Source organism: Amblyomma maculatum, chromosome 4, assembly GCF_055883805.1.
Source record: "Amblyomma maculatum isolate TAMU_Amacu chromosome 4, ASM5588380v1, whole genome shotgun sequence".
In the NCBI taxonomy this organism is placed as follows: Eukaryota; Metazoa; Arthropoda; class Arachnida; order Ixodida; family Ixodidae; genus Amblyomma; species Amblyomma maculatum.
The window spans coordinates 105,458,292-105,483,888 of record NC_139347.1 but is presented as its reverse complement, the minus strand read 5'-3'; the positions used below and the strand labels follow the sequence as shown (position 1 = coordinate 105,483,888).

The following is a 25,597-nucleotide window of genomic DNA, read 5'->3' as shown; positions in this document are numbered from 1 at the left end:
GTATTCATTTTCGAGTTTCGCGTTATTCCTCGCACTAGTACTTCATGCGTTCCACAGATGTCATGCGTTCCACAACATGCGTTCCACAACATGCGTTCCACAACATGCGCCGCATGAATACATATATTCATGCGGCGCATGTTGTTTCACCATGTGCTGCACCGCAAAAATCATCATCTTAATTCATCGTCATGCCCGAGCACGAGAGCACTATGCATTCGCCTGAGCCGGCCACGTATCATGTAAAACTGCAACGCACTCACGTTCTGTGCATTGAACGGGAGGTACTATCTTAGCCGCTTCTTCATTTAACCTATATAAATACGCCATTAACTTACGACATCGCGTTATATGCCAAGGCCGCAGCCATGCCAGACAGGGTTCCGAGATCATCGAACAAAGATAGGCCACACTAGTCCGCTCCTGAGTAGCTTACCAAGCGCAGAAGCGACCAATGACTGAAGCGGCAACAGTTACTGCACAATTTTTATTATGGTATATTTCTTAGTGCTTAATTTGTCGGATAATTTTGACTTTTGGTATGGACGAAGAAGAGACGGACAGCGACACAGGCAGGAGCGCTCGCTGCTGCGGCCATCTAGCGTGGGGACGCTCGCTTCTCGACTCGAGTACAACACAGGGCAGAACTCTTTCAGGGACAAATCAACTGCGTGCTGGCCTACCCAGCACAATCTTCATCTTCAGCAAAGAGAAGGTTTTGAATGCTTACGCCTGGCATAAGCGTGGCTAGTGTTATGCTACTATTGCTAATAGAGAAGCCACATTCTGTTAGCTTGATTGTAATTTCGTCCAACCAAGCGTTCCCGCGAAATGGAGCAAGCTTGCGTTGCGTTTAACTGAATAACGGCTTTGGTGCTTTATTGATTCGATAACGAATAAGTGCTTTATTGATTCCTCATGCCGCAACTGTCGCACTCGTGCCAATGTTTGCTGTCACCCACCCAGCTCTCATATTTTGACAAGTTTTGACAAGCCGCAGGAGGGCAGGAGGCCTGCACAGCCGAGGCCTCTGACCAGGAAACGGCGCGGGATGATTCCTCCGATTTTCGTCAGTGCGAAACCGGTACTACAAATACGTATACTCATGCAGCTATATAAGCAGCTTCACAGGTAAAATGAGAGTTATCTCATTTTATTCCAAATTAACTATTGGTATCATGTTTTTATAGGTTTTGTTTTTTCGCAGCAACCGCAATATTCGATACGGGCAGGGACTTTCTGGTTTTTAGCGGTATGATGCCAAACCATTGAAAAAAATTTCTCAAATATACTTGACAACAAACAGCCCACATTTTCTGTGGCTGAAAAATTGGTAGGCTTGAAATTCATGAGTTTATTTATATCGGGCGCTTTGCTACCTTTCCCAAATGCACTAAATTATTATTACCATTAGTGGGGCTATACCCACTGCAGGGCCAAGGCGCGTTTCAAATATTTCTCCAGTTAACTCTGTTCCAATTTGTTACCCTATAAGCGACCGTTGGTTGTCCTCTCTTCGCACTACATGCCCTGCCCATCTTCTTGATTTCCACTACAATATCATTAATTCCAGTTATTTCTTTGATCCACTCTGCACGCTTCCTATTACTTAAAATTACACCTACCATTAGCGCTACATACCCTTCTACGCTGTCTTCAACATAAGTAGAACCCTTTTCTTAGCCTCTACGTTTCAGCCCCATAGGTAAGCAAAGGTAAGATGCAACTTGTACATATTTATTCTTGAGGTCTAAATATACCCTCTTTTATATCGATTAACCACACTAGACGTGCCGTTGTTTCAAGGCAATGAAAAGAGCTATCGATTTACACAAATCCACTTATATTTTTGCCGATGTAGTGGGTTAGAAGTCCTTGCACCGAGGATTGCACTGTGGCTATTTTGCGCTCTGTCGCTGATTGCATGACAGTACTGCAAAAGCATAGCCTAATAGTGCCAGTGAAAATTCAGCCCCTGACCTTGACGCCTTTTTCGAAGGAAGCGTAACGCGTTTACTCACTGAAACGATGTGCTCTGCAAGATGGCTTGTTTCCTTACGTAACGGCTTCCTACCTTCCGCAGTGTTCTTGCAAATTTCGCGACCCTGCTTCGGTATGTCGCCAAACAACTTGCCAAGCTAGAAATCGATGCAAGCTTGTCGGTGGTTCAGATGCGGATGATATTGGCGCTCTGACAAACGTTTGCCAATGCTTTCAGCAATATTTCGATGCAAGAATTTCTTTTCACTGTGCCATCCCAACTCCGGCAAGCCATATTGCACACTTGCCATTATTAGACTTATGTCGCCCATTTAGGCACTTAGCGAACCTTTTGCAAAATCATGAGGTCTTGTATTGTCTTCCATTCAGTGCGGTGTGAAGACATGCTGTCCGCGGCGAAAACCGTAACATGTGAAAAATCCATGCAGCTTTTACTGGTTATACCAACTGCCACAACGCTTTTATAAATGTCCCCCACTCCCTCCCCCGGAATAGATATCCTAAGCCCATTTCTCACATCAGCGTTTTGGGCAAAAAGGTTTGCCGTAAAGACAAAATACATTGCGCAACCGTTTACAGGGGAAGATTTGGCTGAGGTGGCCCGGTGCTTCTTCCAAACCAAGCCTTATGTATGCATACCAGCGTATCAAACTACCGCTTAATTCGCGCCATCTGCCTCCCAATCGTTACCAGCGATTCTCATACGAAGATAGCTGATTCGCATTCAAAAACAAATCCACGTACTCTACGCCCCAGTCAATAGCTCATTAGCATGCGTGGTTTCAATGGATGTTGATGTTTACCATCCCACGTAACCGAAGCGTATAACCCTTCTAACTTTTTTTTTTTTGCTTTATTGCCGAGCAGGAAAACACATACTTTACCACATTTAAAGCTTGTTAACATTCGTACTGTGGCCACAGCCTTCGACGTGACGCTGCACGCAGGCTACAGCGCGAAAGGCCACAACGGCTTTTTCAATTTCTACAAATTCATCCAAGGAATAAAGAAGCAGGCCAGCTCAGAATATATCGCATTCAGCACCGGCAATACCTAGTTACGCTTCATTACATTTTAGGCGCAGACGGGAAGAATAAGCCCTGATTTCTTATTAGTTTGAACACCCATGAGCAATCTACGGTTGTGTGGAAGGTTGCTTTGCCGCTATTAAGGCACATAGTAAGCAATTAGGTAGATTTGTGACGCGGCTTGACTATAGTGTAGCCTTGAGAACAAACATCATGTGAATGGCGTCCCTAAACGACAATCTGCCCGGCGGTGCAGTGGTTAGCGCTCTCCACTGTTTGTTCAAGGATGCGGGATTGAATTACGGCCGCTGCTACTGCTTTTCGATGGTAGGCGAAAAGGAAGGAGCCCTTGTGCTACGCAATATCAGCGCACGCTAATGAACTACAGGTGGACGAAATTTCCAAGTTCTTTATTGCGTTGTCTCTCATAGGAATTCGCTTTCGGACGTTAATTCCTATAAACCAAACCAATCCTAAACGACAAAGATCCTCTGGTTGCTTTTACTAATACGACTGCGATACTCTTACCTGTCTCGAGTGTGGTGGCGATAACTTCATCTGAGGCGGGTCCCGTGCCCGCGGAGTTGTATGCCTGTACCACAATGCCGTACTTTGTAAGGCGACGCAGGTTGGTCAGGTAAGTGGTTTCTAGGGCGTCTTCTACCTTCCCTCCCACTTCCGGTCTTTCGGTTTGCTCTTCTTTGTTGAGACTATCAGGCATAGAAGAGGCGACACTATGACGGGTCTCGACCTGTTTGAACTGAAAGCTATCGTCCGTGTGGGCGATGCGGTACCCGATGCGATAACCCAGGATGGTTCCGTGTTGCTGTTCCTTGTTGGGCGCCTGCAAATGGGCAGAGAAAGAAAAGGGAGTACTTACGATAGGAATAATGAAATGTCCTTAAAAGCAGGTACCAAATTTTGTGTCTGTGGTGTCCTACATATTAGGCGCAAGAAAAGTTTAGGAACAGTAATGCTCCTACTGAACGAGAGCAAACATTAAACGGCATTTTCTATAACTAGTGCTTTGGTCGAAGCAACTTTTTACCAGTAATCTATCTCAGAAGAGCCGAGCACAGGCCTATTAGAAAGCTGTCGAGTAGCCGATGATCGAGGGAATCTGATGCAGCCTCTCCTAAACGCAAGGCAGATGCTCTACCTCAAGATCGAGGCTTTAATAAAGAAGAATGTTTTGTCATCTATTCTGCTGCGTGTTTCATCATGTCAAGGCTTTGGTTGAGAACAGCCAGGACTGCGAGGTAATTTGTTTTAGAGTTTACGCACTTAAACGAACTAAATAGTTTCAATTCACAGGTTAGCCTTAGGATTGCAATAGAATACCTATGGATGATATAACACCATTGGAAGAATTCGTTAAGTATTGTGACCTAAAGAGCGCTACATATGTCGCTACGAAATGCCGTAACCCAGTCAGGTAGCTCTGTGAATTTAGTCTAAGGCTGCTGGAGATATGAACAAGAGCAACTACCATCCACTGCGCTATTCGTGTTTATGGTATAAACACCCAGCTGCTCTAAACCTTTTGCACTCCATTACGGTGTTCAGTACAGTCTGATTCGCTTCCGAAAGTTAAAACTTCGCAGTCCAGAATACACAAGAAATATTCAATTTTATTCTCGTATAATTGATTACCTCTTTTAAAGCGACTTACAAAAACTAAATGTTTTAAAACTTGTGATGATACTTTAGCGCATACATGCGCTCACACAAACCTGACGAATTATTTGTCTCTAATATGGCATGGGCAGAGTCACTTTATGTTTCTTTACTTTTGGCCTACCTCACCATAGTATATGTATTTTGATATGAGTGGGGTCTATAAAATATAATTCGGACTAGGAAAGTAGGCACACTGATTGAAAAGTAAGCAGTAAAAAGGCGAACCTTCTTCTTTTGAAACTATTTTGTCAAGTCAATTTACGAATGCGACTATCAACGCTTCACTTTAAGCAATGCATATAAAAAGCTAAAAGAGGGGACCGTTTCGTTTCTATAGTGTTCTTAAGAGATTTAAACCACTATTTTTGAATATACAGGCATCCAAAATTGTACTACTAGCTAATTGTATAAATTCGCCATAGATGTAAAGATCATTGCATAATTAGCGAAAAAAAGTATTGGTGACCTTAACCTGCACCTTTAAACAGCTGACGCGGTAACCTGGGCTACCACCCGACGTATAAAGTCCTGCTTTGAAAAAGCCGCGTTATCTCTCCTGAGTCTCCTAGAGGTAAAGTGAATTCAAGGGTTCTGGAGTCGAATTCTGACGTCACTTTCCGTAATCAAAGGAGATACCCGAGTTGACGGCTCGTGTCAAACGTAATGATGCTAACTCAGTTCTCACAGGCAGTTAGGTCATACCCTAAAGGCGGGGCTTAAGTGTTTTAGTGACTGGTGATTGCTCAAACTTTCATTCTCGAATTGAGGAATGGTGTTGATATATCTCTGTGCTAAATACATTACCATCCACTTATCACAGGGCAAGGCTATCGCAGCTCCAAACCTTCCCCCGAAATAAGAATGGCAGCACGACAGGCCAATTTCGAAAATTGAAAATCTTGCATTCAGTATTAACGCCGTGTAACAAGAGGTGGTGTAGTTTATTCAGTCTACACACAGAATCCCTCCCTGAAAATGCTTCGTGTGGCGGTATTTGAAAACTCGGGAAATCATTAAAAGTGAAGCGAACTATTTAAAATATTGGGCATTCAATAAATTACTTAAGAAAATTGTTATCCTTGGCTTTCGTATGACTAGAAAATATTGATCGGATCTAGGTTGTGCTAAATAAAAAAAAGAGTTTAAACAAATCAGGAGTTTAACTTTTAAATTTAAGACTGCTAAATCTCTATAATTCCTAATGCGCCCTCTACACTCTTCTTCAATGTTATTAAGGCGCTGCAATGGCCTGTCTCGCAGTGGCACTTACCTTCCAAGAAACTTTCAGTGACTGAGAACCAGTAGTATGAACGCTCAAAGATGACGGTGCACCAGTAGGAGCTGTAACCGTAAAAAATAGCAAAAGTCAACAAATAGCTTTTTATTGAGAAGATGAGGGACTGAAGTCCTTTTCGCAAAGAGGTATATAGCAAAATGACCAATATTGCAGAAACTTTATTCTTCCAAAATGACTTCAACTCGAAGTTGTACTATGTTAAGCCGGTCTCGTTTATTTTTAATGTTTGAAATTATGTCCATATTACCAATTCCAAAAAAACATTTGGACGTCCATTCAGTAGTAAGATTAAAGTACGCTAACACTGAACGTCGGCAACTATTATTAAAACTATTTTAGAGACCTCGCAATGGATGCTTTGTTGAAGTTAGAAACGCATTCAGCAATTCAAGCTCTTTGAAAAAGAATAGCAAGGCTAATTGCGGAGCTCACTTCGTATGCCCCACTTTAAGATTTTTTCACATAAAGAGGGCACAAGTAAAATATAGAGGTGGTCCCATGTAACTCTTCTTAATTACTGGCCTACCAAAAAAACTTTTAACCGTAAATTCTGTGTACTCGCCACTCACCTTCCTCCTGGGTTGTGACCAGAGTCTCGTTGCTCGGTGTGCCAGGTCCAAGCGCATTCTCAGCTACAATGCGGAGGGCATACTTGGTGACTGGCTGAAGACCACGAACGGTGGCCCGCGTGTCGGAGCCGGAAACTACTAGCTGGGATACCGGGCCACTCCAAGACTCTTACACAGAAAGGAGAACAAGGCAATAAGGCTTAATTGCCCTGCGCAAATAAAACCATCCCTAATACTCTTGCGATGAGACGCTAAGCTGCTGACGTGCAGCGAAATAATTTATCTTTATCTGGGAGAAAGCGCCATATGCACAATTGCTACAGGTGTCTTCACCTAATGGCCTGCGTGCCGTCATTCCTGACGGATATCTTTGAGACTTGGGTTCCGGAAACTAGGGGTGCCCTTCCTTGGATCAAGTTGAAATATATTCCAACTCAAATATGCGAGCAAGCCTTTATCTCTAAGTTGACATTTAAGCGCTAGAAAAACGACGTGTACAGTGGGGAAAGTAAAAAGCTGGCCGCCAATAGAGAACTGTTTTGTCAATGTCGACCCATTAACATTTCGTTCTCACCGTTGTCACTACTACATTGAGAAAATTGTCGGCTTCTTTATGCATCATTGTTTAATTTTGTCAGGTATGCGTACTTTATTTCCAGCAGTATCAATCATGGTATTCTTCGAAATATAAAATTCTCACCTCTTTGTAGCTTGTGCTGTAGAATGTATCGCGTTATGGGGCTGTTGCCACTGTACGGTGTCTGCCACTGTAGTGTCGCCGAACGACTTGTGTAGTTCGTCACGGTGACCCCTGTCGCAGCATCGGGTGATTCTGTAAGTATTAAAACAAAATCCTGTGTATACTCTTCTAGACAAGCGCGTAAGCATGAACCATTTAGAAAATCTCTTAAACGGTTGCGAAATGTCAGTATGTCAGTTTTTTTACAGGCTTCACTGAGCGCCGTACTTTGAAAACCACGTCTGAATCCAGGTATACGAAAGCATATAATAATCGTTTCATTTCTCGCACACTATGTTATCGAGATCACAAAATGTCAATAGAGTTTGTGAGATGTTAATCATTTGTGTGGGTTGTAATACGTCTTTAGAAGCAACCAGTTGCAACAATCTCAAAGGCCATTTCAATGCTAAATTTAGGATCACGATATCAAACCTCGATACTGTCAGCAAAAAGCACCTGACTTTGGGTACTACACTGCGGTCTTGGTGTCCACCGATGTTGAATATTTATGCGCTCATTAACTCACATTATCTGTGTATAAGGTTATGGTCAGTTAACCTGCACTATGGCGTAACCTTTCCGGCACCAGGAGATTAGTGAGATCGCTAAGTAAGATTGCAGCTAAGGACGACACGGGTCTTTTGCACTATGTTCAGTTATGCAAGACGAACTACTGCAACTCATGCCCTTAATATCGCTAATTTCGCCAGTATTATTAGGAGGAAAATATGCTCAATGCTTAAAAGTTCAGTAAAGGGGCCACATATTCACCGATAAACCTACCTCTTTTTTTTTTACTTGTCTTATTTCAAGAATAGTTAGTGTTCAAGAATTTTCACGCTGCAGAGATCTATCCTCTCTTTATATGCTTGAGGCATATATGAGGCTTCTCACGCCATATTTATGCAAGAATTGAAATTGCCCATGAACACTAAAATTCATAGAACACGGTCTACCAAAGAGAAATAGAAACCCTAAAGGGATTGACAACTAACTTTTTAGTACAAACTAATTATTCTGGTTTGGATTGGTTTGTGGGGTTTAACGTCCCAAAGCAACTCAGGCTATGAGAGACGCCGTAGTGGAAGACTCTGGAAATTTCGACCACCCTGTGGTTCTTTAACGTGCACTGACATCGCGCAGCACACGGGCACCTTGCTTTTCGCATCCAGCGAAAAGCGGCCGCCGAGACTGGGATTCGATCCCACATCCTTGGGAACAGTAGTCGAGCGCCGTAACCACTGCCCCACCCCGGCGGGCGGGGTACTAGTTAATTCTGTTTCACTCCACACACGTCAAATTATTATTTCTCTAAATTTAGGCTCATACGGGACGCTAGACATTTTTTAAATGAAATCAAAATTCCTTGTCGCGGACCGGACGCGCAGTTCGGCGCCAATTGACATTCCTGGCTAAGGTCATTGCTGATAAGTTCATTGCTGGCTAAGGTCATTGCTGGTAAAATATAAGCTGTAGCTGCTTGTTCCCTTCTTCTAGCATGGCTAAGCTGGAGATAAGTGCAACTGTTCCGACCGTTAACTCGATCTGGTGCCAAGTTCTCGCTCTGCCTTCAATTTGACCAAAAGAAATGTCGGGAGACCATCCGCTTATCAGTTCTGACAATGTCGCGGGACCAAAAACGTAACACGTGTGACGTAGTACTACGGCGATAGACGACCGTTGGTCGTGCTGGCGTGGTCGCCGGTGTAATGTGAGAGATCAATGCGTCCATAACCTAAGGAACGTAACCGCGCAGCCTACTAACTATAATCGAGCCTGAACTCTGCCAACGGAAGCATACCTTCCTCTACATCGTTTTTTTCACTAACATGTTCATCGAGCACTTCAGCGTTAGACACGACCACTGTTCTAATCGTCCAGAAAAAAAAAAAAAGAGAGATGTGAGCTTTGATATTGCAACCTGCACCGCAGGTGACACTCTGCCCTCTATTATCTTGTAACGTCACAGGAGCACTTCGACATGGCCTTCATTTCACCGCAACATTTCATTTCAACATTTCACCTTTATTTTTTTTACATGGCGCGTCTTCACAGCGACCGATGTCAGCAGAATGAGTAGACTCAGCTTGTAGGTGAGCCTAGCGAGCGCTTGTACTAACCATTTTTTGCCTCATACAAGGCATAGCACTATAGACTTGCCGCAATTCTCAGCGTACGCATACGCTTTCGCGAGCGAAGCTGCTGTTCCACCCCTTATATCCTCCGCTGGAGCACAGCACCCGAAGAGTATCGCGCATGTGCAGTGTTGCACATAGCCAGGTGATGACGTCAGGCACAGCGCTCTAGGGATAGGACAAAATATAACAAGTAGAGATGCGTGGGATACCCTGCTGCGAAGCGCGGACGTTGCGATCCAGCACTGCACCGTCGATCTGACGGAAGAGGCCGCAACAAGCCAAGAGCTACCTTCCAGCCTCATCCGCTGGCGCACGATTCCCCGTCTTCCCTTCACGCGTGCCGGGGGCGGGGAAGAGGACGGCCGTTTCCGATCAAAATAAAAGTTCTGCAACAAACCAACCCACCAATCTGGGAAGACTGGCGGTATGTACCGATGCGAATAAAGCTTGCCGGGTGTCTGAGGTAACAGAAAACGCGAAACAGCAGCAGCAGAAGAATAGAGCGTTGTCCGCTCCACGCACCACATGTGCGAAGAATAAAAAGCGGGCGGAGAGCACGCCGCTCGCCACTAGGCAAGCGACTGAAGGTCGGCTGAAGGTCAAATTACGGCGTACGAAACGCGCCACAACTAGCCTAGAGAAGCATTCGCTTCATAATTCCTCGTTCAAGTGATCCCAGTTCCCTCTTTCCATGATGACGCTGTTTGATAGAACGCCCAAATCGGAGGTGTGTGCGATATCTAAGCATTATCATATCTGAAATATAAGCCTAACGTAAACAGAGATAGCGTCCAAATCTTAATTATTGATCAGGACAGATAAGAAAGGGAAAATGTTGCATTAAACTACAAACTGCTCCCAAATGTAACCAACAAATCGGAAGGATCTGAAGGTTTACATTCCCAGCAGTGCTAAAATTGACCTCGCTACGAAAGGACAAGCGCCAGAAGTGCGCCCCACAAGTCAAGCCGAAGCAGACGACGTCTTTTTGTGAGCATTTTTGCCTCCAGTTAGAAGCCGAATATTGTCGGGAACGAAAGAAGAGTTTCAGCTACTTTAAACAATCATGGGGAAGGCGATATGTTCCTGAAAATAAAAGTATCTATATAGTCCCAACTTTTAGCCAAAACAAGAAATACCTTCGCAATATGTTTATGGTGTATATCTGTTATAATGTTTACAGAAAAGATAACAAAATAAATGCTCAACGTTAGCTGCATGGTACAAATACTGCTAATTTTAGGCTTCCCGTTCCTGTTGTTTTATTTTCGACTTTCCATACCAGACCAGACATTCGTCCAATAGAACACTCGAGCATCACTCTGTATTGTAATTTGGCTCTTTCACTGAAACAGATCTGGAGAGGTGGCAACTAGAAGCCATCCAATGGTGTTTGAACCATAAGGGGATGTTTTCAGCATTAGGTCCCTCGAGAAACCAAAGTGTGCGGTTCGAGCACACTACACAGCTGTACGTGTGTGTGTGTGTGTGTGTGTGTGTGTGTGTGTGTGTGTGTGTGTGTGTGTGTGTGTGTGTGTGTGTGTGTGTGTGTGTGTGTGTGTGTGTGTGTGTGTGTGTGTGTGTGTGTGTGTGTGTGTGTGTGTGTGTGTGTGTGTGTGTGTGTGTGTGTGTGTGTGTGTGTGTGTGTGTGTGTGCGTGCGTGTGCGTGTGCGTGTGCGTGTGCGTGTGCGTGAGTGTGAGTGTGTGTGTGTGTGTGTGTGTGTGTGTGTGTGTGTGTGTGTGTGTGTGTGTGTGTGTGTGTGTGTGTGTGTGTGTGTGTGTGTGTGTGTGTGTGTGTGTGTGTGTGTGTGTGTGTGTGTGTGTGTGTGTTGTGAAAGGGCGTGCGTGCGCCTGTGGAGACGTGTTTCTTTAACCACACAATCTATTCCTTGATGGCGGCAAATTCGCGATCAGCTTGTTTTCACCTTGATTTCAAATAAATCTCATCTTCGTTTGGTTCTATGCATGAAATCCTAAATACTTACAACACAAGTTTTTATATTGTAAGCCGAAACAATGTGGTCCGGAAGCAAAATTTAACACGTCTGTTGTCGTTTAGAATTACCCGACATCTATAACGGAAAACATTAACCGCCATGCGGTTGTCGCCAACACCCGGTGCATAATGTATCCCGTAAGTTTATGTTACCGTACTTTTATATCACTTTTGATTTCAGCAGGTTGTTACGCAGGGGAACAAAAAATAAATGACAAAGTGGCTAGCAGTGTAATTAACATTAATGAGCGGTATAAACTGATGTTTCTACAGCTCTACAAGCGTACAAGTAGTTATAATGACCAGGAAGGCGAAAGCTTCTATATAGCAGCAATGGGGGTAGCAAAAACACAGTATACTGCATGTACTGGCTAGTAACTTCAATGTCGTGGTGGAATGGCAGGGCAGCAATTATTAGTTTATTTCTAAAACACAATAACTTATAAATCACGAATACCGTCTTCAAAAAACTGTAACCCAAAAGTGGAACGAGGGAACCATGAATTTGAGTTTATACTTTGTTCTATCCCTGGCATTGTGCTGGGTGTAAGACAAAAATTATGGTGAGGTCTCAAATGAGCCTAGAATTGAAAGGGAAATAAACAGATTAGTAAGGAAGAAGTCCATCAAAGAATGAGCGGAAAAAGATCTTGGGTAGAGGCCGCGATAAGACAGCGCGTGAACTTTTGGAAGCTTTTCCTATCCGGAAAAAGGGAGATAAAGGTGTAAGCGATAAATCGGAGCGACTCTGGCCGGAAGGCAGAGATCAGTTTTCTATAGCGTGTTTTGTAATATTAACTTTCTTTGGTGTGACTACATCTTTACGTTATTGATATGTACTGCGCATGTCTCTTTTCAGCATATATTTGCGGCTGTTGCCGCGAATAAAACAGATGCGATTTAGCGCGAGCACTGTGTCGTCTTTTCTCGAGTGTGTGTCTTCCTGTGCGCTATTACCTTTTGTCAAAAGAGGAGACGTGTAAATTATTCACCTTGCGCAATGGAATATCAGGTTGAAAGTAAGGAATACCATAGTTCAGCGCTATTAAAAAAAAAAAAAAAAACGTTAATTCAAACGTTTGGTGCCTTTATCCTCTTAGAGTGAGGGTGCATTTGTCTCACCTGACTACAAAATTGCATGTTTTCTTCCTGAAGGATATATATATGTGTGTTCGCCGAGCTGTCTATGTATAAGCACTAAACATTACAAACTACATCGCAGGCGTTGTTTTATACATTCAGTCTACCAATAATATGTGCTTTATAACAAGACATTGAGGCTTTCCAGATTCGAATGGGAGCGTTTGATTGATATAGGTACAGCCGAGTTTTTATTGTTTCCCTAATAGGCTAACAAAGAAAGGCACAGCCTGGAACTGCTTTGCATAAAGTTTCGTTATTTTCATTTGTCGAAGGTTTACTTTCAACAATTCTTTCTTTAGAATAACAATACACCATCTTCTTCTTAATCATGTAACGCTTTGAAAATAATTCCACAGCTGTATTCCCTTTCATAATGCGTAAGCTGTACATTTAGTATGATTGCAAAACGTCTCAGTTTTGTTCAATGCACAACATAATACTAATCAGTTGTATAAACCACGCCGATGACGAAATAAATACTCTTCCTTATAGGTGTCATTGAATGTGCTTCTCCAGAACTTTCAAAAACAAGCGCATGCTGAGCCTCTTCGATATGCAAAAATAGTGAAGAGGTCTGTGCTCCCAGACTCTATATCGCATGCCAACATTAAGTAGGGAAATTAGGAGTGGACAAATACCATAGCATCTTTCGTCTCTGCTAGAACACTTCCCTATTTAAAGAAGGTTTGTATTTAGGTGTCATACTTTTGGTTTGGTTTGGTTTGTGCGGTTTAACGCCCCAAAGCGATTGAGGCTATGAGACACGCCGTAGTGGAGGACTCCGGAAATTTGACCACCTGGGGATCTTTAACGTGCGCTGACATCGCACAGCACACGGACGCCACTTCATTTCGCCTCCATCGAAACGCAGCCTTTTGGTTAGTCCATCTATGAGGCACGTCCAGATCGTAGGGAAGTCCAATAGCTCGGCAGGATTTCTGCCAAGACGCACCATCGAAAACAAGAATGTCTGACGATGAAAGCACAAAGTTGCAAATGATTCGAGTGGGAGAACCAAATTGTCTTTGATTTTTCTTTATGGCAGGGTAGAATCAAATGTATTAAAAGAATGCACTTCAAAGCGGCTCTCCAAGGCAGCAAACAACACAGACTAATTCAAGAAGCAGAAAATTAGAATTTTGTGTCAAATACGGAACAAACACAAAACTGAATGAAACAAAATGAACTGACGCATTTATTGGAGCTTTATGATCATGCATGGAAAAAAATATGGGGGTTTAAGCCGGGCTTGAACCTAGTGGTAGAGCGAAAGCTGTGGGTGTCGCAGCAATAGCCTCTTTCACACCCGCTCTTCAATCTGCGGTTTTTCAAAATGTTTATTTAAATTAGCTTTTAGGCAAAGGAAAAAACCCTGTACTTTAGAGTGGCCGCCACAGAATTGTGGAAACCTACACATAATCAGGTCAAGATATTGCTTCCTTGTTTTTTCTTCTATATTGAACGTTGGTTTATAAGAAAGGAAAGGCGCACTATCTGTCTTTGACCTACAAGGGTTTTCAATGTGGTATCATCCGGCCCATGGCTGCCTCTGTTAAAAATAGTGGTAATAAGAATTTGTTCAAAGGAAACCCTACTGAAAAACTAAAAGTTCTACGGGGCAATAACCTCATAAAATCTCATCTAATCGCATAGACTCTCTTACGGTGAGCAACATTATCATAAAATATCTCACATAAGTTATAATAATGTACCAGAAACAATGAGACGGTATGCATTTATATGTTACTTGTATGATATTTGTTATGTAAATTGAGTGAGATTGTGTGAGAAAATGTGAGGTTATTGCCTCATACAATTTTAGCAGTAGGGAAGGCTCAGGTTCTGTCCACTTTCTCTGTGTACACCTGACCCGGCCGTATGGTAAGGAAAAGAGGTGGAATTGAAAGTGGAAATAGAGAAATGGGCACCGCAGTGGAGGGTTCCAGAGTAATTTCGACCACCTAGAAATCGTTATTGCGACAGAAAGGGGGAGGAGTGGCTGCTCCTGTCCCTATGGGGCTGGGACTGGTAGGTCACCGCCGCTTGCGGGTGGGCTAGCCTTCCACCGAATGTTTACCTGTTGTAGGCTGTCATTGCACTCGCCCCCCTTTCGGTGGATGACGACATCTGTTGCGACGCGCGTCTATCTCTCCCTATTCTTTTTCTTTCTTCTCTAGTTTCTCTTCCGCGCGAGGCAGCGGAGGTGGCTCAGCTACAGAGCCAGTAGCAGGCCCGTGAATTATTTTTGCCTCCGTCCTACAACCACAACAACGTAGTGAAGGTTTTGCTTCCATTTTAAATTGGTTTATAAGGAAGGAAAGGTGCAGTATATCTCAAGGTCACTTGAAGATGAAAACTGGGGCTACGGTGAGGGAAGGTGGTAAAGGGTGGCTGTTGCTGGCCCTTTAGGGCTAGGACCGGTAGGTCAACACCGCTTGCGGCGGGGGCTAGCCAGCCACCGAATTTTTATTTGTTGTAGGCCGTCATTGCACCCGGCACCGCTTAGTTGGTGGACGACGGCTGTTGCGAAGCGCGTCTTTCTGTTCCTCTTCTTTTTCTTTCTTCTCTACTTTCTCTCTTCTGTCCGCACGAGGCAGCAGAGGTGCCGGAGTACCCAGGTTCAAACCCGACTTCGGCGGCTGCGTTTGGATGGAGGCGAAACGAAGAGGCGTCCGTGTGCTGTGCGATATCAGCGCTCGTTAAAGATCCCCAGGTGGTCGAAATTACTCCGTAGCCCTCCACTACGGCTCCTTTCTCTCTTTCCACTTTCACTCCCACCTTCCTCGCTTCCCTTACGGCGCGGTTGAGGTGTCCACAGAAAACAAGTGAGACAGTTACCGCACCTTACCGCACAGCCAAGGAGAGTTATGATCCCCTCCCCCCCCCCCCCCCCCATTTTTTTTGTGTGTGTGCGCTTGCGTTTTGTATTAATTGCCTATGAATTGCTTGCTGAAAAGTATTTTTCTCCGTGCCTGTTGATTCTTTTTGCTTGTCTGTTTGAGTCGTTTTTTTTTTGTATGTTTGTGTGTGTGTGTGTTTGTATGCGCTCATTACGGCTGCCTGACCAAGTTTATTCTGTACTGGACCGTCTACTAGCCCCCCGGCTATCGGTCCAAATATTCTTTATGTATTTCGTTTCCTACAAATAAAGATCACTTTGATTGATTGATTGATTGATTGATATAAATCAATCAATCAGGTGGCTCTGCTACATAGCCAGCATCAGGCCGGTGCAGTTTCTTTTCCTTCTTCCTACAGCCACAACACCAACAACAGCTACGGTGAAGGATCTTACTATCTGCCGTAGTGAAGTTTTCACTTAAAAAGAAATCTGTGTTTGGGACTGTGTTTATGAAAGGATGCGCCAGCACCGAACAAAAGTGGGTGCAGGAGAGGACGGTAATCTTGCCTTTCACTGCAGCAGGTGTCCCAGCAAATGTACCCCACGTTTCGATGAAGTGTGTATTATTGGCCATGGAAAAACACGCAAGGCACGCGAAGTCTTCGAGGTCTTTCAAATTGTAAAACATGGCGAGTCGTGTATCAGTACAGCCTTCTTAGCGCTGACGATGAAGGAACTTGATTTTCAAATGAAACGTAGTTACGTGTCTTTACTTGGCGGATGCGTGGATGTTCCTCGGCGGTATGTTTTTCCAATAAAAAATTATCTCTCAGTTCAGCCCCTGTCCTGCGAAGTTCCTGTCTTGTGAAGACTCATGCTTGAGTCTTTTTATTTGGCTGGTTTGTCCTTTGAATATAAATTACCATCAGGCCCACCATTCAGCCTTGCTTCAGTGGAATTACTAGCATGGTTTTTAAAGCGAAAAGCTTCACAACGAAGGTTGGAGCCAACTAAGGTTGCAGCAGCGTGGGCCGTATGCTGCAAAAGCCATATTCGGCGTAAGTATGATAGCGGGATTCCGCGAGTAACACATACTGCAATTGGCGCAAAATTTGAATATACCAAAGACTAAAATAGTTAAGTCACTCAATTAGGTTGACGTCAACGATGTGACTTCACGGGCGGCGCTTCCAGCCTTCCGCGATTGACAGATTCTGCGCCTTTTCTGTAAACGAATTATAGAACGCCGGTGAACTTAGACGCACTCGAAATGGAAGCCAAGGAGAGTTTAGTCACGCCCCGGGTCCTGAAACGCTCTTCATAATTCCGCTTGTCTACCATGAGGACGATAGCAGGATTCCGCGAGTGACAGATACTGCGATTGGCGCGCAATTTTAAAGTATCAAATACTAACATAGTTAAGTCACTCAATTAGGTTGACGTCAAGAATGGGACGTCACCAATCTACCCTCAGCTATGAGGACCAAGCAGGAACAAGTGCACTCCAACGCCTCTGGGCGGCGCTTCTTGACTTCCGCGAGTGAGTGACAGTTGCTGCACCTTTCGTTTTCTATAAACGAATTATAGAACGCCGGTGAACTTAGACGCGCTCGGCATAGAAGACAAGAAGAGGTTAGGTGCTGCTGAAGGGCGAAGACTGGAAAAATAACTTTCTTCTGAACCCCAGGTAGTCACTGTTTTTCGCTATGTACAGCCTTTATCAAATGTTTACAGCCCAGGGGGTCTATTTCTGAGCGATACTACTTGGCTCGTAATGCATTCCCAAGTTTATATACTTGCTGAAGACAAGATTTTTCGTCCTACTCTCTGCAATGCCTAGGCCTTCCACGACTATTTCAGAAGTCATAATATACGTCTTAAAAGCAAACCCTCTGTAACTTTTGATACAGGTTGTACATCCAAGAATAGCAGAGCTAAGCCATCTTTCATTTTTTTCGTGGACCCATGTGCAGTGCTGTAAGGAAAGGTACGAAGGTGCAAGTAGAAGTGGAAAGAGAGGAAGAGGTGTCATAGTACTTAGGAGTAATTACGATCACCTGGATAAACTCGGGATCTTTGCGTGCACTGGTATCGCAGCCGCGCCGAGGCGGGGCAGTAGTGAAGATACCCGACTACTGTGTTGATTACCTGATTGATTTATAGGAAAGGAAAGGCGCGGTACCTGTCTCACTTGATTTCTGGGGACACCTCAACCGTGCCGTAAGGGAAGGGAGATGGGTGGGAGTGAAAGCAGAAAGAGAGAAAGAGGAGCCATAGTGGAGGGCTACGGAGTAATTTCGACCACCTGGGGATCTTTAACGTGCGCTGACATTGCACAGCAAACGGACGCCTCTTCGTTTCGCCACCATCGAAGCGCCGTCGCCGAGGTTGGGTTCGAACCCTAGTACTCCGGCACAATAGTCGGGTGTCTTACCACAGCACCATCCCGGTGGGGCCGACTACTGTGTTGTGTTGTTGTTGTGGCTGTATGAAGAAGGAGAAAGAGAGAGAAGGAACCTTTATTTAGCCGGATATAGGGCCGAGTTAGATTGCCCTACTAGCTGGCCAGCAGGTGAAGCCTGTTTGCGACCTCATAGGCGCGCTTGAGGATCCGGTCTTGTATTCACGGGTTCGATCTGCGCAGCAGGGTCTCCCAGTCATCTGGATGCAGTATTTCTCCTAAATCTGGAGGGGGGGGGTCCTCCTTGAATTCCCAGAGTATATGGTTAAGGGTAGCTCTCTCATCGCACAGTGTGCAGTGAGGAGAAAATTGGCTGGGATGTCAGCGCACGTTAAAGATCCCCAGGTGGTCGAAATTACTCCAGAGCTCTCCACGACACCCCTTTCTCTCTATCCACTTTCACTCGCCCCTTCCTCCCTTCCCTTGCGGCGCGGTTCAGGTGTCCACAAAAATAAGTGTGACAGATACTGCGCCTTTCTCTTCCGGTGAACCAATTATAATATGTAAATATGAGAGAGAACTACCGGGTGTGAGGAGGAGTTTGGAGGTTTGGAGTCTCCTCCAGGTAATTTGGTATTCTTTGCTAAGCCGCTTGTGCGGGGGCGGAAACTTCCTTCATTGTTGTTGTTGTGGCCGTAAGAAGGGAAAGAAAATGAACGGGCCTGCTACTGGCTCTGTAGCTGAGCCACCTCCGTTGCCTCGTGCGGACAGAAGATTGATTGATTGATTTATAGCAAGGGAAAGGCGCGGTAACTATCTCACTCGTTTTCTGTGGACACCTCACCGCGTCGTAAGGGAAGGGAGAGAGGTGGGCGGACAGAACTGATTTAAAAAAACTGATTTATTTATAGGAAGGGAGAGGCACGGTAACTGTCTCACTTGTTTTTCTGTGGACACCGCAACTACGCCGTAAGGGAAAAGAGGAAAATGGGAGTGAAAGTGGAAAGAGAGAAAGAGGAGCCGTAGTGGAGGGCTACGGAGTAATTTCGACCACCTGGGGATCTTTAACGTGCGCTGACATCGCACAGCACACGACGCCTCTTCGTTTCGCCTCCATCGAAACGCAGCCGCCGAGGTCGGGTTCGAACCCTGGTACTCCGGCACAGTAGTCGGGCGTCTTACCAGTGCACCACCCCGGCGGGGTGGGAGGACAGAAGAAAGTAGAGAAGAAATAAAAAGAAGAGGGAGAGAAAGACGCGCGCCGCAATAGCTATCGTCCAGCACCTAAGCAGTGGCGCGTGCAATGACAGCTTGCAACAGATAAACATTCGGTGGCAGGCTAGCCCCCATCGCAAGCGGCGTCGACCTACCCATTCCAGCCCCATCAGGGCCAGGGAGGTGGTTAAGGGTGGCGGTTCCTGGCCCTACGGGGCTAGGGCGATAGGTCAAAGCTGCTTGCGGTGGGGCTAGCCAGCCACAAAATTTTATCTGTTGTAGGCCGTCATTGCACCCGCCACTGCTTCGGTGGTGGACGACGGCTTTTGTTGCGGCGAGCGTCTATCTGTCCCTCTTCTTTTTACTTTATTTTCTCTTCTGTCCGCTCGAGGCAGAGGTGGTGGCTCAGCAACAAAGCCAGTAGCAGGACCGTGCATATTCTTTTCCGTCTTCTTACAGCCACAACAACAACATCAGGGCCAGGACCAGCCACCCCGTACCCGTGTTCAATCACGACCTCCGGCGGCTGCGTTTCGATGTAGGTGAAATGAAGAGGCTTCCGTATGCTGTGCGATTTCAGTTGTTGTTGTGGCTGTAGGAAGAAGGAAAAAAAAGTGTACGGGCCTGCTACTGGCTCTGTAGCTGAGCCACCTCCGCTGCCTCGTGCGGACAGAAGAGAAAATAAAAGAAAAAAAAAGAGGGAGAGAAATACGCGCGCCGCCACAACAGCTGTTGTCCGCCACCGAAGCAGTGGCGGGTGCAATAACGGCCTACAACAGATAAAATTTGGTCGCTGGCTAGCCCCCGCCGCAAGCGGCATTGACCTACTGTCAAGCACCGTAGGGCCAGGAACTGCCACCCTTCACACCTCCTCCGACCTCTGCAATCGCGTTAAAGATCCCCAAGGGGTCTAAATTATTCCGGAGCCCTCCATTATGGCACCCCTTTCACTTCCTGCTTTCACTCCCTCCTTCCGTTACGGCGCGGGTCAGGTGTCCACAGAATACGTGTGATAGATATTGCTCCTTTACTTTCCTGTTATAATTCCTGTTGTTGTCATTATTAATATTATTATTACTATTATTATTAATAATTTTATTATTGCTATTTGCATCGCAACGTACACGGTCGCCTTTCCGATTCGCCTCCATCGAAACGCAGCCTTCGGCGGTCGAGTTCTAGCCGCGGTTCACCGATATCGTAGGCGGGGGTCGCCTTAAATCGCTTAGTGATTCATATTTTGCGTTTACAACTTGATGCAGTGATTAGGATAATTCTCTGACAATCAATCAACTGTTATATTTCTTTAACTAAGCTGATCAATTAAGCAAGCAAGAATTGATTACTCTTACTACCTTATGGTGTAAAAGCAAATAATACTGACAACGTAGTACCTTGTTCTTTCGTACTTAATCACGTTTTACCGGGAGAAAGGGTGGTTGCCCTAGGGAAAATTTCCGTATCGCGACAAACGGGTTTGAACCAGTCCTGTATTATCCCGTATAAATTTCATACCGCTGTGACCAGTCCTGCATGAAGCTTAAATGAGGTTATATCGGACAAGTCATGTCCGGTATAAATCTCAATGCGGACGGTCCAGTCCGAATAGAGGTAATACAGGGCAGACAATTTCCAGTATGCATCTTAATAATGACATTCCAGTCCGATTTGGATATGAAATAGGGCGGCCCAGTCCTGTATGAAGCTTAATGGGTTTATATTCGACAGGTCATGTCCGGATGAATCTCAGTCCGGGCGGTCCAACCGGTATCGAGTTAATATAGGGCAGACCATGTATATTATACATCACATCCCCACCGCCATGGATTCGAAACAGGGCGGACCAGTCCTGTTTTGAGCTCATATACAGGACAGGTCATGTCCGGTTTAACAGAAACCGGACAAACCCGTTATGAATGAAACTGATACGGGACAGAGTATTTCCGCTTCTCAGTACAATTCGGGCGGATCATGAAGGTCCAGGATGAGCACGTCGGAACATGCCATCGCGCTTAATAAGCATGAAACCATATATATTATACGTTAAAACTTTACTGTATAAGTGGAGTACGCGTTGTTTCGCAAATACCTAGAAGATATGAAGCCATGGATGTGCGCGCTAGCAAGTACATACACGCATTGCGTTTTGCTTTTGCGTGTGCAACAGTCGCTGCAACTTGTACGATCTCGCGGTGCATCTTCAGATCTGCGACTGAAGATTTGCCACCTTAACGAGAAAGTGCAAGCAAGAACGTAGCGTTTCGTTAGCGAGGATAAAGTACGCTCGAGAATAAATGAACCACATCGCTGACCATAGAAATATGCACAGGTCAGCCGGACACCGGGAGTCGCTTCTTCGAGTGTTTACGTATGCAAAACACTTGGTCAGAAGTAAATTCATTGACGTCGCGGCTCCGCTGGCAGCAGGTGAAGCTAAAACAAGCAGTATTACAAGTATTACAAGTGTAGCAAAAATTGCATGCGTTCGAAGACGATGACAAAACACATCAGCACTAGTAAATTGTGACATTCTGAGGTTTGTTTGCAAGAAAGGGATACATTGTAAAGATGCGGGACACGGATAACCCTTCGTGATAGCCAGGAAAAAGATTCAGCGTGTTTAAAGGGCGATCGTTCAATTAAGACCACAAATTCTAGACTCTACTAAAATACACAAACTACAAAAGAGCAATGTTGACTACATATGCAGAAATATAACCACTACCACTGTATCCTGCCGTGGTGCAGTGGGATACAGTGGTAGTGGTTAATAAAAAAAAAAATGCCGTGGTGTAGTGGTTTTTTTTTCTTTATTGTTAAAGTGCGTGCTTATTGGTTGTAAAGACCGAAGTTCGAATCACATGTAATTTTTTTGTCTTTTCTATTTTCTTTATGTTTGTTTTTCTTTTTTTTCTTTTTCTTTTTCAAATGTAGTGGTGTTATTGTATAGCTCTGCATGCTTTTGCCAGCCTGGCGTTCAGTTTTTTTTTTTTTTTTTTTTTTTTTTAACAAGGGCCACGGACCATACAGAAATTTCCGGAATGAAAGCTCCGCGCGGTTTCATTTCGGTTCAGCCTGTATCAATTAACTAGACACCGGACGAACGCGTCATTTCTGGAACTGTTACTGGGCAGAGTATTACGCTTCTGAACAGAAGCCGTGCCGATCGACGAAGCTCAACCAGAATGACCAAACCGGACACGCCAGCGCCCTAAATAAGCATGATACCAAACATATTATACAACTATTCTGTATGTAAAGGGCACACGTCTTTTCCCAAATACCTCGAAAATGCGAAGCCGTCGAAGTGCGCGCTAGCAAGCATATATGCGCGTCGCGTCGCTTTTGCGCGTACAACAGTCGCTGCAGCTCGTACGATCTTGCGGTGCGTCTTCATATCTGCGACTGAAGATCTGTCGCCTACAACATGAAAGTAGAAGCACAAACGTATCGTTTCGCTAGCGATGACAAAAAACTGTTCGAGAAAAAATAAACAAACATCGCTGACCATCGAAAGATGCGCAGATAGCCGCACACCGGGCGACGCGTTCTCGAATGTTTACATATTGAAACCGCTCAGTCGGAAGTGTATTCATTGACATCGATGCTCCGCTGGTAGCACGTGAAGCTAAAACGCCCAGTATTACAAGTATTAGTGCACCGGACATCTCTGTATATAGGAAAACTTACAAGCGTTCGTAGACGAAGAAAAACACATCAGCACTAGTGAATTATGATATCTTTAGGTTTGCCTTCAATAAAGCGACGCATTATAAAGATACGGCACATTTCTGAACCCTCGTGATAGCTGGCAAAGATATTCAGCGAGTTTAAAGGGCAATCGGTGAATTACGGCCACAAATTCTACAGCTAAGGAAAATATACAAAGTACAAAACAGCAAAAGTAGCTACATATACTGAATAATAACCACTGTAACCATAACCCGCCGTAGAGTAGTGGTTAAGGTCATGTCCGGCATGTCCGTCGGGCAGATATGTTTGTGTTTATTTTCTTTACAACAAAAAGTATTGGCGCATTATTAGTGTGTACGCTCCAAATGTTGTGGATGAGAGGGTAGCCTTTTTTCAAAACGTACAAAAGTACATAAGTTGTGAGAAATCCCCGATTGTCATGGGCGACTTTAATTGCGTCTTGAGAGGCTGCGATAAATCCAGTACAAGAGCGTTTAGAGACAGAAGTACTGAGGCTCTCTCAGGAATTATAGACATTAGCAACCTTGACGACGTGGCGGAATGTTTAGAAGGATCGCGTAAACCTGTATACGATTTTCTGTACGAATTTTGTACAGGATGTTTCAGTAGGGTGGGGCTACATAATCGGTGGTCTGGATGCTTTTCAGTTTACGCAAAATTTTGACATGTTTAAATGCATCTGTGATGGCATTGAAAGTACACTGGCGATGTGTGGGTGGGAAAGTGCCCCTTTCCCTGCGACCAGCGGTGTCCGGCAAGGTTATGCCCTTTATCCCGGTGAACTTACACGCTCTCGACATGGAAGCCAAGGAGAGTTTAGCTGCTAGCGAATGGCGCAGAAGACTGGAGAAATTAGCTTCTTCTGATTCCGAGGTAGTCACTGCTTTTTGCTACGTATAGCCATGCATAGCAGAGCTAAGCCATATTTAATTTTTTTTTAATAGGAAAGCAAGAATCTGGTAAGCCATTCATTTGCTTCTCCAAAAGTGCGCTAGCTCTAAACCTGAACAAGGGTTTGATTTTGTGGGCAAGTGCTCGTCCAGTTCGCCTGGGACACTATGTTTTTTGCGCGAAGCTTTCGGAAGAAGTGAACAAAGAGGAAACATGCACCGTAGTGGTTTTGAGCATCGTCCCGGGTAAAACGAGGTCATGTCGAGGCAGGAGTAAGTAACGATGGAGAAGTGTGATAGGCGAAAGCGGGGAGCGAATCTTGAAACGAATAAACATCAGCGCTGGTTTTACCAAAGGGAGATGCGAAACCTGAAACTAAATAGCCCAAGAGTGATCCCTCTGCCCGGTCACTGACGGCTGAAAATATCCCTTCGCAGCGATGAAACAGGTAGGAAAGGCGGGTCGACGACGGGAACGAGCTCGGAAGCTCTCGCGTGGGGAGGACGCGGGAAACTTGTTTGCATTCTAGATGCTTATCGCACTATGGCCGAATTCGTGCTTTCGAAACATGTGTTTGTGATCGGGGAGTCCGGCCCGGCCCGTCCCGCGGGAAACAAATATACCTTGGCAAGCGCACGGCCTGACCCCGAGCGAAAGGGCTTCCGAGTGGCCTGAGCCCGGGCACAGCTGTACTTTGAATAACAAAGTGCAACGCCATTACACATGTGTCCTTGAGGACGCCATCCTAATGCACAACGTCGAAACACTTTCGATTCCTAAAGTTCTTCAATTTGCTGAAGGCTACATTAATTTGGGCTAGGGAAAACGCATTGATTCACTTTCGTTTTTTTTGTGCTTTGTTTCAGAACTCCTTTTTGGGCGTGTTGGACGGACGGGCACTAATGTACTACTTTTTGACTGTCATAAAATCTGAAGCAATTCCTCCTATTAATATATAGAGCGGTTTATTATTGATCCGTTTTCTTGCAATGCATTAGTGCCGCATTCAAAAAATGTGAATAATATTAGTGTCAGGCTTTTAACAGCTATTTGCGCTGGAGTTCTCCGATATCAGAACAGAAATATTATCACAGCCCATTTTATAATGATGCAATTTATTCCCCTATAGCACGTATTTGGCCTTTTTGTTTTATTTTTCCTATTCCTGTAGCATATTCAAGGGTGACGGTATACCTACTGATAACGTGCACCAAGGAGTCTTGATGCGGACGCTGACTATGTAGCGCTCCACTACTCCGCACAATGGAGACCTGCACATTGGCTCGCAGATACGATAATATGGAGCTGGAGAAATAAAAAAAGGAAGTTTGACGGCACAGACTGCACACAGAACCATGGCGTGGACAGTTTCGCTCTGTAAGCTTTCTGCGTTGGCTATGTGTTCTGGAAGTAACCAGCGTAGGAGTATAGCGCGACGTAACAAAAGCTGGTGACAGGTTCTGTCAATCCGGTAAGGTGGAAGTGTTCAAAAAGAATGACATTTGTTTGGGCTTTAGCGCTTTTCTACATTTATCTCTGTGAGCTAACAGAAATCTCTAATCATCACCATCATCCTCTATAATTTATCGAACCTGTCATAGTACTAATTATCGTCACCGTCGAGGAGACTGCCGCGTATTCGATTGAGGATTTAACAATACGGACGTAGAGTCATCAAGCGCCACAGTACCTGAGAGAGACTCCAACAGCAGCAGCACGCTGGCTGAGTGAGCTATGAAAAAGGCAGTTGGTTCCTATATCGACTGAATCACCAAACAATACCGCTGAATAACAAAGAGTGCTCTCAATATCCATCGTAGCACCGACTGCCTTGGTTAATCGGCACGCCATAAATAGACAGTGGCTGGCCTAGCTTTTTATCATTTGCTTCCAATTGAAATCGAAGCGGTCAGAATGGATCCCTGGAAAAACGTACTGAC

At 44.9% G+C, this 25,597-nt stretch overlaps 1 protein-coding gene across 1 annotated transcript in view; it reads right to left on the bottom strand.

The window, feature by feature from the left end:
* Positions 1-25,597, bottom strand: part of LOC146191913 (cell adhesion molecule Dscam1-like) — a 121,149-nt gene that overhangs the window by 23,382 nt on the left and 72,170 nt on the right. The window contains exons 15-18 of the mRNA XM_084600399.1: positions 7,276-7,407; positions 6,576-6,743; positions 5,980-6,050; positions 3,558-3,873 (exon numbers count right to left, since the gene is read on the bottom strand). Coding sequence (XP_084456525.1) covers positions 3,558-3,873; positions 5,980-6,050; positions 6,576-6,743; positions 7,276-7,407 — 687 coding nt within the window. The remainder of the gene's footprint in view (positions 1-3,557; positions 3,874-5,979; positions 6,051-6,575; positions 6,744-7,275; positions 7,408-25,597) is intronic.